The following is a 9,926-nucleotide window of genomic DNA, read 5'->3' on the forward strand; positions in this document are numbered from 1 at the left end:
CTGGTATGATTTTGTTACTAAATCAAGAAAGTCTGACTACAGTCGATACAGTAATCATATAAGTATTTGAAATACATATATGAAATAATTCAGATTTAACCGCAAATTGTATGACTCATTTAAGTATATATTTTATTTGCATTATATTAGCAACGGTTTTCGAAATCAGTTTAAAATATTGAGGTATTTAAAATACACTTAATAATTCAGATGATCGTAAATTTCAAGACCCATTCAAATGTATATTTTGTTTGCAATTAATGCCAAGTTGGCAAGATATGATTTGGTTTTAGATTTCTGTTGAAATTCAAGAGAACTTCGCTTGGCTGGCATAACCGTCCAGTAATTTGGCCAGATACTTAAGTATCTTGTTGCGTGCCTCCTTCAGCTGAGGCGGATCACTGCTCGATGGTTCGTACATGTTGGCGCAATGTGCGGTGCCTGCAAAATTGTGAATCGCCAAATAAAGCGTCAGATTACATTAATCAAACCCTAAATTAAATCCAATTACCTTCAATATAAATTGTGGGTGTCTTGGTGTTGGCTGAGACATACAGACCCAACGCATGCCAGGGATCAATGGAGCCATGCACATAAAGAACCTGTGTTGTCTCTGGCTTGAGGGCACCATAATATTTATTGGTTTGGGCAACAACCTGATCCAGGTATTTGGAATCCATGCGATCGGAGAACACATCCATGCATTGGCGTATGAAAAAGTCAACACCAAAGCGATCGCCAAATGTATCGGATTTGTTCTCCGACGTCTGATAGAACCCAAATTCGGTGCAGGTTTGGTAGATCCATTGACGCATGCCCTTGGCTGTCTCCGAGTCCCAGGAAACGTTTTTCATGTCGGCTACCATCTTATCATACTTGTAGTCCAGACACTTGGTCTTTGAGTCCTTCAGCAGCAAGTCATTAACCGCACCCAAACGTGTCACCGGTGGACCAATCGTAGTATTAAGCATGATATCGCAGATCTGCAAAGAATCAACAGTTCCATAGTATTACTATATCTTTATTTTGACAGTTCATACTTCGTCAATGGTGACGGTGGCATGTGGACTGTTGTCCTTATTATACTGCACAACTCCAGCAAAGTTGCCAGCAATATTCTCAAAGAAATTCGCTATGTCCAATGGGTTTTCAATCGAGTCTTTCAAAGGCGTGCAAGTTCTAGAAAAGGCGAGCTGATTAAAATTGCTATAAATAGTGTTTGATACTATTTACATACTTGAACTTATCATCGAGGTTGCGTTGTCCGATCATGTGTCTCAACAGTATTTCGACTTGGGCAAAGCTCCGCTGCACAGCTTCTACACACTCGGGCTTGTAGCTTGCCAACGAAGCCTTGACCACTTCAAAGTATTCCTTAAAATCCACTTGAGCCAACAGAGGGCCACTGGAACTGATGGCACCGTAGATTAAATTCGGATACTTCTCTCGCGCCCAGGCAGCTAAAGAGCCGGGATATGATCCACCGAATGCAATCCACTTTTGGGTATCCGCTAGGTTATGTTTGGCCTTCATGGCAATCACAAAGTTAGATAAATCTGCCAACGCCTGTTCCGAGCTTAGATAAGCCAAGTTGGTGGTGGAAAGATCGCTTGTTGGATGACTCTTGCCGTAGAAACGATGCTCAAGCTGGATACACAAAGCACCGAAGTGCTCGGCATAATGTATCCAGGCGCCTTCATGCATCCACTTTTTGGTGGCCTCGCCCTCGCCGCCGATCATCAAGAACACTGGAGCCTGGCTATCATTGCGATAGTATTGATCGTTCACATAATAACGCTGCTGCCAAGTGCGTGTGTCCTTTGGAGTGAAGTGATCCAATCGCTGCTCGAACCACAAATCCTCTGAATCCAATAGACGTTGCAATCCAGCCACTTTACTTGGCTCACCCACGAAACCATCAAATCGGCGACCTCGTCGAAAGCCAATACATTCTGTCTGCGATATTAGAGTGGCGAAGAGAAAGTGGAGGAGGAGGAGCACACTCAACCCCTTGAAGTTCCTTGTTGTTTGCATTTTGCGAGACAATCGCAATCAGTTTGTGATTTTTTATGCTCTGAGGTCAATTGGAGAGTACTGATATTTGATTAGCACGAGAGCTGCTTGACCGAATAACTGTAAAAACAGCGCAAGAATGCAGCTTATATAGTTCTATTTATGTGCATACGTATGTACAATGAACCTATAAGTATGTATTTGCGTACTTTTCTATTTCTTTATGCTTTCGTTATTTGTTTTTGCTTCGCACTTGCCGGCTGCGTTGCGGTGTTGCCACCTGGCTTTAATTGCACTGTGAACTTTCCCTGGTAACAGAATTATTTGGACGATTGTGTTTATTATAGTCACAATTATAATATATTTAAAACATTCAAAATAGTGAGTTTAATGGATTAATTTGCATTTTTACGATAACTTAAAATATACCAAATATACCTAAACAAAAACTCTGCCAAGCAGTGCTGCCACCCAGTTTCCAAATCGCTACTAGGCAACGGTTGCTTTAATTTCAAACAAAAATAACAGTTAAATTGACAACGGCGAGTAAAATTTATTTTTTTTTTTAAATATAATACTATTATTTATTTACGTAAAATAGTCGTTAAGCATCAAAGAGTTCTGTCGCGGGATATTTTATGAATCACTGAAAAAGTTGAAAATGGCGTCCGCCAACACCCGGCTGGACAAGCAGTCATTTTTCTTCTGGGAAACAAGATCGCCATTGCGAAAAAGCTCTAAAAATGATAAATGAAATGTTTGGTGGCTATGAAAAAACTGTTCATCTATAATTAATAACCATAAAATGCGAAAATAGGCGATCTACGATCAAAAAAGCAATAAGCAATATCTTAAAAAAATAACAAATGTATATTCTTACATTTTAAGCATATTCGAAACATATTGAGTAAATTACAAGTTTAGAAAATATGATTTAGTTTTAGATTGCAAGCCATGTTTTGCTCGACCTTTGAGTAATCTGGTCAGATAGTTAAGTATCTTGTTGCGTGCCTCCTTAAGCTGAGGCGGATCTCTGCTCGATGGCTCATACATGTTGGCGCAATGTGAGGTGTCTGCAAAATTTGTGAAATAAAGCATTAAGAATATAAAATTAATCAAATCCTATATTAAATTTAATTACCTTCGATATAAATAGTGGGCGTCTTGGGGTTTGCAGAGACATACAGACCCAACGCACGCCACGGATCAATGGAGCCATGCACGTAAAGAACATGTGTGGTTTCCGGCTTGAGAGCGCCATAATATTTATTGGTGCGGCCAACAACCTGATCCAAATAGTTCGAATCCATGCGATTGGAGAACACATCCATACATTGGCGTATGAAAAAGTCAACGTCAAAGCGATCGCTAAATAGATCTAATTTTTTCGCGGATGTTTGATAGAAGCCAAATTCGGTGCAAGTTTGGTAAAACCATTGGCGTGAGTCTTCAATGGCATTTGCCGAGTCCCAGGAAACGTTCTTTATATCGGATATCATCTTGTCATACTTGTAGTCCAGACAAGTTGTATCCGTTTTATTCAGCAAACGGTTGTTTATGTTGCTCAATCGTGTCACCAGCGTACCATTCCTATTACTCACCATAACATCGCAGATCTGAAAAGAATCGAAAACAATTATATAGTATTACTTAATCATTATTTTAGACAACACTCACTTCTGAGATCGGGATTAGCATGGGGTTGTACTGCACAACAGAGGCAAAGTGTTCAGCCAGCTTATAAAAGAAATTCGCAATGTCCAATGGATTTTGAATGGAGTCTTTCAAAGGCGTGCAAGTTCTAGAAAAGGCGAGCTGATTAAAATTGCTGTAAATAATGCCTAAGGCTAATTACATACTTGAACTGAGCATCGAGGTCGCTAAGTTTGTTTTGGTCTCTCAGTTGATTCTCGAGTTTGACGAAACTGTCTCTGACAGCTTTCACACAGTGCGGGTTATAGCTGCCCAAGGACTCCTTAACCAGCATATAGAATTGCTGAAAGTCTACTTGGGCCATCAGAGGACCACTCGAGCTAATGGCACCGTAGATTAAATTGGGATACTTCTCTCGTGCCCAGGCAGCCAAAGAACCGGCATACGAGCCACCAAATGCAATCCACTTTTGGGTATCCGCTAATTTATACTTGACCTTCATGGCAATCACAAATTTAGACAAATCAGCCAAAGCCTGCTCTGAACTCAGATAGGCCAAGTTGCTGGTGGAAAGATTGCTCGTTGGATGACTCTTGCCATAGTAGCGATGCTCCAGCTGTATGCACAATGCTCCAAAGTGCTTAGCATAATGTATCCAGGCCCCTTCATCCATCCACTGTTCGGAGGCCTCGCCCTCGCCGCCGATCATCAAGAACACTGGAGCCTGGCTATCATTGCGATAGTGTTGATCGTTCACATAATATCGTTGCAGCCACGTGCGAGTGTCCTCGGGAGCGAAGTTATCCAATCGCTGCTCAAACCACAAATCCTTTGAATCTAACGAGCGCCCAAGTCCTGACACTTTTCTTGCTCCTTCTGTGAAACGGTTATATCGATGAGCAAATCGAATTCCAAGACAATCGCTTTGCGCGATTAGCGTGGCGAAAAGCAAGTGAAGGAGAAGGAGCACACTTAACTCCTTGAAGTCTTTTAAAGCTTTTAACATTTTACAAGTCAATCACAATTAGTCTGATATTTTTTATGCTCTGCTCGCTCGGAACGATTGATGGAAACTGTTTTCTAATTAGCACGGGTACTCCTATAATATTTATGAGAACACCGCAAAACTTATTCATATACAGTTATATTATGAGCACACATAAATAAATCTATATAAATAAATTTTTTTGCGTTAGTCACTGATTTATTGATGAATTGAACTTTTAAATTAAAAGCTTTAACGCAAAGCGTAATAGGTAAATGGAATTCTAACACAACATAAATTAGCTAACGTAGTCAAATTGTAATATTTATTAAAATTTAATATATAACTAAAGTAAATTAAGTCAAGAATGAAAAGTTTGTCAATCATTGCAAAAATTAATTTACATTTTTATTTTTCTTGCGGGAATCTCAATTTTTAGGCAACAATTAAAGATCACTGAAGTTAAAAAACAATATTTGTTTTCATTTTTTTATTTAAATGACAGTTTTTATTTTATTGTGGGTGTTTGTTGATGACATATTGAATTTACTCATCAAAATAAAAATATTTTCAAATAAAATGCGGGTGAAATTGCGGGATATGCTGACTATGCGTCACTTAAAAATTTGATGCCTAATAGCTAACAGCATGCGCTTAAAGCATTCTAAAACCAAGATATTACGTAACTATCAACTAAATAATTTTTACGTTCAATATATACACGTCTGTTAATATTTACTAAATAAAAAAACATAGGTAGCAATATTTTTTATCAACATCAGATATCATTGAATCGACATGTAACAGGCAGAATGAAGGTTTAATATTCATTACGCTTGTTAAATGTCGAATTGGCATAAAAACATAATACATAATGTATAATAAGTATAATAAAATTGTATACACTCTACTTTAGTCCATGTTATTTATGAACTTTAAATTTCTGTTCGCCTCGCGCTTGCCCGCAAATCTGCGAAGTTGCCACCTGGCACAAATTGCACTGTAAGTGCAAGCGAAATATACCAAAAATACCAAAGAACTCTGTGGAGCAGCGCTGCCAACCAGCATTCAAATGGCTTCTAGGCAACGGTTGCTTTGTTTTCAAACAAAAATAACAGTTGACAAAAACAAATTGACAACGGCGGCTGCAAATTATTGAAAACACTATTAAAAAATAGAATAATATATTTTGATTTACTGTAATAATGTCGAGTAACACCAAAGAGTGTAAGCAACTGCAGCCGCGCGCCATTTTCGGCATTAATGGCAAAGTGGAAAATGGCGTTCGCCAGCATCCCGTTACACAGGCCGCCATCTTTCCGCTGGGCAACAAGATCGCCATTGCCGACTTCAAGAACAACACACAAGAATTTGTGGCCGGCCATACCAACAGCATCTCATGCTTGGATCTCAGCAAGAGCGGCAAGTATATTGCATCTGGACAGATTAATCATATGGGCTTTCGTGGCTATGTGATCGTTTGGGACTACGAGACACGCAAGGAAATCGGACGTCATGATCTGCACAAGGTGAAAGTGCAAGCCATTTGCTTCACGGCCGAGGATCGCTTTGTGATTTCGATTGGCGGCAAGGATGACGGCTCCGTCATTGTCTTTGATATGCAGACATTGTGAGTTATGTTTGCTAAACTTTGTTTTTTGGGTTGCCTAATAATGGTTTTCACTTGCAGCTCGCCCATTTGCCGTCAGCCTGCTTCGCGGGCCATATCGGGCAATGCTTTGACTGTGCGTCCGCTGCACAGAAATCCGTTCTTCTTTCTCACTGCCGGCGATCGCCATTTGCGTCTTTGGAGCATTCTGCGCGAGGAAAAGAAGCTTTATGCCCAGGATGTGCAGCTTGCCAGCAAGTCCCGTCAATTCTATTGCGTTCGCATCGATAAGAACGATGAGTTTGCTTACCTTGGCTCTGGCACTGGAGACATCATTAAGATCGTGTTGAACTGCTGCGACAAAGACAATGTGACACGTCCTGGTTCATCTAGCGGCATCTTGGGCGCCTTTGGCACGCACAATCCACGTAAACCATCCGGTCGCGATTGCAATCGCTATGTGAATGGAGTGCGTGCTCTCTATGTGCTCGAGGGCGGACGTTTGTTGATTGGCGCCGGCGATGGCGAAGTGCAGCTGGTGGAGGAACGCACCGATGTGCCGCTAATCAATTTCCGCGAGTATCCCGGCCCCACTTGGCCCTATTTGCGCACCATCAAGAGCACTCGCGTCTCTGGACGTATTTCGTCGTTTGTGCGCTCCACGCCTGAGAAGTTCTATATCTGTACGGACACCAATGAGATCTATATGCTGAACATACAGTCGTGGGTGCTGAAACTATTGCGCACCTGCCACGCCAAGGCTGTTTACTTCATCACATTTCCCAAGTAAGTTATTGAAAACAATTTTAATGTCAATCTAATCCTTGCATGTTGGCAGAAATTATGCTGCTGTCTTTGCTACTGCTGGGCATGAGAGCATACGTATTTGGTCCTCTTCTCGCAAGCAGGAGCTGCTTCGCATCATGGTCTACAACTTCAACTGTGCTGCTGTGCGCTTCTCCCAGGACGGCACCAGCATTGTCTCGGTGTGGAACGATGGCATCATACGCGCCTTTACGCCCATGACAGGACGCCTCATCTATGCCATACCCAATGCTCACAATAAGGGTGAGTCCGAAAATTCAATTGATGTAGATCGCATTCATATATCTCTTTTAACGTGCAGGCTGCAGTGCCTTGGCTGTGGCATCCACGGGTCGTTTCATTGTCACCGGTGGCATTGAGGGACAGGTGCGCGTCTGGAAAATAGAGCCATATCGCCAGGATCTGGTGGGCGTTCTCAAGGATCATTCGGGTCCCATTACCTCACTCGACATCAACTATCTGGACACGGAGGTCATCTCTGCCTGCACCGATGGTTCCTGTGTTATTTGGGATATTAAGTGAGTAGATTGTCACGGATTATGGCAATTTATTAACGACTATCCTTTTTATTTTCAGTCGCATGACCCGCAAACAGGTTGTCACAGCCAATACACAGTTCATGTCGGTGCTCTATTTTCCCACTGGCGTGCAGATTCTTACTTGCGGCTCTGATGGCCGCATCATCTACTGGATGGTCTACAATGGGGCGCTCATACGTGAGCTGACTGCCTCCAAGAAATCCTCGGTCAATTGCCTGTCCATGAATGCCACTGGAGACTACTTTGTGAGCGTGGGCAGCGATCTGCAGGTCAAGTTGTGGGACTACAATAGTGGCGATGTCGTTGGCGTGGGGTCAGAGCACGCTTCCTCGGTGATCAGTGCTGCCTACAGTCCTTGTGGCAAGACTTTTGTCACTGGCAGCACGGATGGCTCACTGATTATTTGGGATGTGCCTGAGGAGTACTGGGGAAAACCCAATCCTCCAGAGGGTCCTTCGTACTCGTTGCCTAAAGCAGCGTCCAAAGGGAAAACGGTCGCAGCTCGTGTGGACTCTGGCACTCGCTTAAAGCCGCTGGCCGGCGAGAACATCAATGGTCTGCTCAAGGCAACGCCTAAGGATGACATCTGCTGTGTCGAGTGTCCACCTTGTGCCAAGAAGGAAGGCAAGGCTGCAGATCCTTTTACCGAGTGCAAAATTGTGCCCGATGTACGAAAATGTTAAACTTTTAAATTTGTCTTTAGTTTTCTCAACTGTTCCAAGCATTTGACTGATACAATTATAAAAAAAAACTTGGAATGGAAACTAATACCGGCAGATTTCTTCAGTCTTAACGAACTTCAATTCCTCCATCTACCCTACCAATTAGATTAGATATTAAGCATGCATTTTATAAGTCCTGAAATTTTGTAGTTTCCCTATTTATACCAATTAATAATTTAATAATACTCAAATAATTTTATATAATTTAATTATACAAAAATTTAAAATTTAGTCAACGGGTACATCGGGTTCAGCATCGAGCGGAAAGTCGTAGTCGACTTTCTGGGCTTTAGCTTCTTCTTGGAGTCGCTTCTTCTCCTCCGCCTCCAAACGCTTGAGCTCCTTTTCTTCAGCGTCTTTTTGCTTCTTTTCTTCGGCCTCTTGGCGCTTGCGTTCCTTTTCCTCCTCGGCGCGTTGCTTCTTCTCCTCCTTATCGGCTTCAGCTTGTAGTCTCTTTGCCTCCTTTTCTGCCGCTGCTTCGGCTTTTTTGCGTTCCGCCTCTCGCTTGCCATCATGCTTTTTCCAATCCTTATTCAGAGTGGCAAATTCCTTCAGTCGCTGTTCTCGCTCTTGGTCTGTTTCCGCTGGTTTGCCGTCGGCATCCAAATCGATCTCATCCTCATAACCATCGGGCGGCAGAGCATTCCAATGGGGATTGTGATACATTGAACGATTGCCGCCGCCCTTGAAGAAGAACGGCTTGGAGCGTTTGTACATGTGTGGCCAGAACTTGAACTCAGGTCGCTCTTCTTCATGACGCGTGGTGAATACAAGCAATGTCAGAATGGCAACCAGCGGTAGAGCGCAAAACAGGGAAATCTTCCTCCAGCAGTTCGAGTGCTCATCATCGGGAGCTGTCATATAGTGTTAGATTGTTAGAATTTCAATATATTATGACGTTGCTTTGGTGACTCACGTTCAGCTTCACATTTCTTGGGTGGACACTTGGGAGCAGTCTCTACATGTTTGTTCGCGCACTTGCCGCCACCAGAGATAGCAGTTTCATCTTTTTTACCTTTGGCAGATTTCACCTCTTCGTCCTTCAATTTGTCGCATTTGCCTTCTTTACTATTTTTCTTGTCCCCTATAAATTATAATTATGTATTTTTAATTATTTATTTCCTGCAACGATAGATTATTTACCATCCTTTTTACTTTTGTCAGACATTAAGCGAAGATTTGCATTTGAAATGTGTGGAATTACTCGGTAAGGCAGACGAAAGCATCTTGCAACGCTGAATAATTGCAGCATAATTTAGGTCAAAACAAAATTTACTAAAAACCTAATGAATTCGAAAAAGTTCCATAAATGAAAAGGCATTTATACACTTGCTTCTATTTATTTGACTTTGGCGCCAAATGTGACTTGAGGTTGAGTTTTAAATATAATCTAATTTATACATTCTGGATTTTTTTGTAGTAAGCTACAAAAATATACGCAATATACCACAAAATAAAAGTATCGATGTACTCAAAATGGTAAGATGTAGATTAGCAGATGCATAACATAATTCTGTTAGTTTTAACAGCACAAGATTAATACCAAGTGCTGCTAGTGCTGCTACTATTACGCTGAGAAT

At 41.7% G+C, this 9,926-nt stretch overlaps 4 protein-coding genes across 4 annotated transcripts; 1 reads left to right on the forward strand and 3 right to left on the reverse strand.

Moving 5' to 3' along the window:
* Positions 1-106: 106 nt before the first annotated feature.
* On the reverse strand, positions 107-2,355 carry LOC117571385 (putative serine protease K12H4.7). Its single transcript, XM_034253503.2, has 4 exons — positions 1,238-2,355; positions 1,041-1,179; positions 512-983; positions 107-441 (listed from the first exon to the last, which is right to left on the reverse strand). The coding sequence occupies exons 1-4, from the start codon at positions 2,032-2,034 to the stop codon at positions 308-310; spliced, it is 1,542 nt and encodes a 513-aa protein (XP_034109394.1). The 5' UTR covers positions 2,035-2,355; the 3' UTR covers positions 107-307.
* A 324-nt stretch (positions 2,356-2,679) lies between these two features.
* On the reverse strand, positions 2,680-4,708 carry LOC117571384 (putative serine protease K12H4.7). Its single transcript, XM_034253502.2, has 4 exons — positions 3,873-4,708; positions 3,691-3,814; positions 3,155-3,629; positions 2,680-3,086 (listed from the first exon to the last, which is right to left on the reverse strand). The coding sequence occupies exons 1-4, from the start codon at positions 4,670-4,672 to the stop codon at positions 2,926-2,928; spliced, it is 1,560 nt and encodes a 519-aa protein (XP_034109393.1). The 5' UTR covers positions 4,673-4,708; the 3' UTR covers positions 2,680-2,925.
* A 1,069-nt stretch (positions 4,709-5,777) lies between these two features.
* Positions 5,778-8,481, forward strand: LOC117571382 (cilia- and flagella-associated protein 52). Its single transcript, XM_034253501.2, has 5 exons — positions 5,778-6,281; positions 6,342-7,046; positions 7,099-7,328; positions 7,387-7,603; positions 7,662-8,481. Exons 1-5 carry the CDS (start codon positions 5,857-5,859, stop codon positions 8,305-8,307), a joined length of 2,223 nt encoding a protein of 740 aa, XP_034109392.1. The 5' UTR covers positions 5,778-5,856; the 3' UTR covers positions 8,308-8,481.
* Positions 8,482-8,535: 54 nt separating this feature from the next.
* LOC117571388 (glutamic acid-rich protein) lies at positions 8,536-9,691 on the reverse strand. Its single transcript, XM_034253507.2, has 3 exons — positions 9,490-9,691; positions 9,263-9,430; positions 8,536-9,200 (listed from the first exon to the last, which is right to left on the reverse strand). The coding sequence occupies exons 1-3, from the start codon at positions 9,596-9,598 to the stop codon at positions 8,575-8,577; spliced, it is 903 nt and encodes a 300-aa protein (XP_034109398.1). The 5' UTR covers positions 9,599-9,691; the 3' UTR covers positions 8,536-8,574.
* Between the last annotated feature and the right edge of the window lie 235 nt (positions 9,692-9,926).

Source organism: Drosophila albomicans, chromosome 3 (genome assembly GCF_009650485.2).
Source record: "Drosophila albomicans strain 15112-1751.03 chromosome 3, ASM965048v2, whole genome shotgun sequence".
NCBI classification, from domain to species: domain Eukaryota; kingdom Metazoa; phylum Arthropoda; class Insecta; order Diptera; family Drosophilidae; genus Drosophila; species Drosophila albomicans.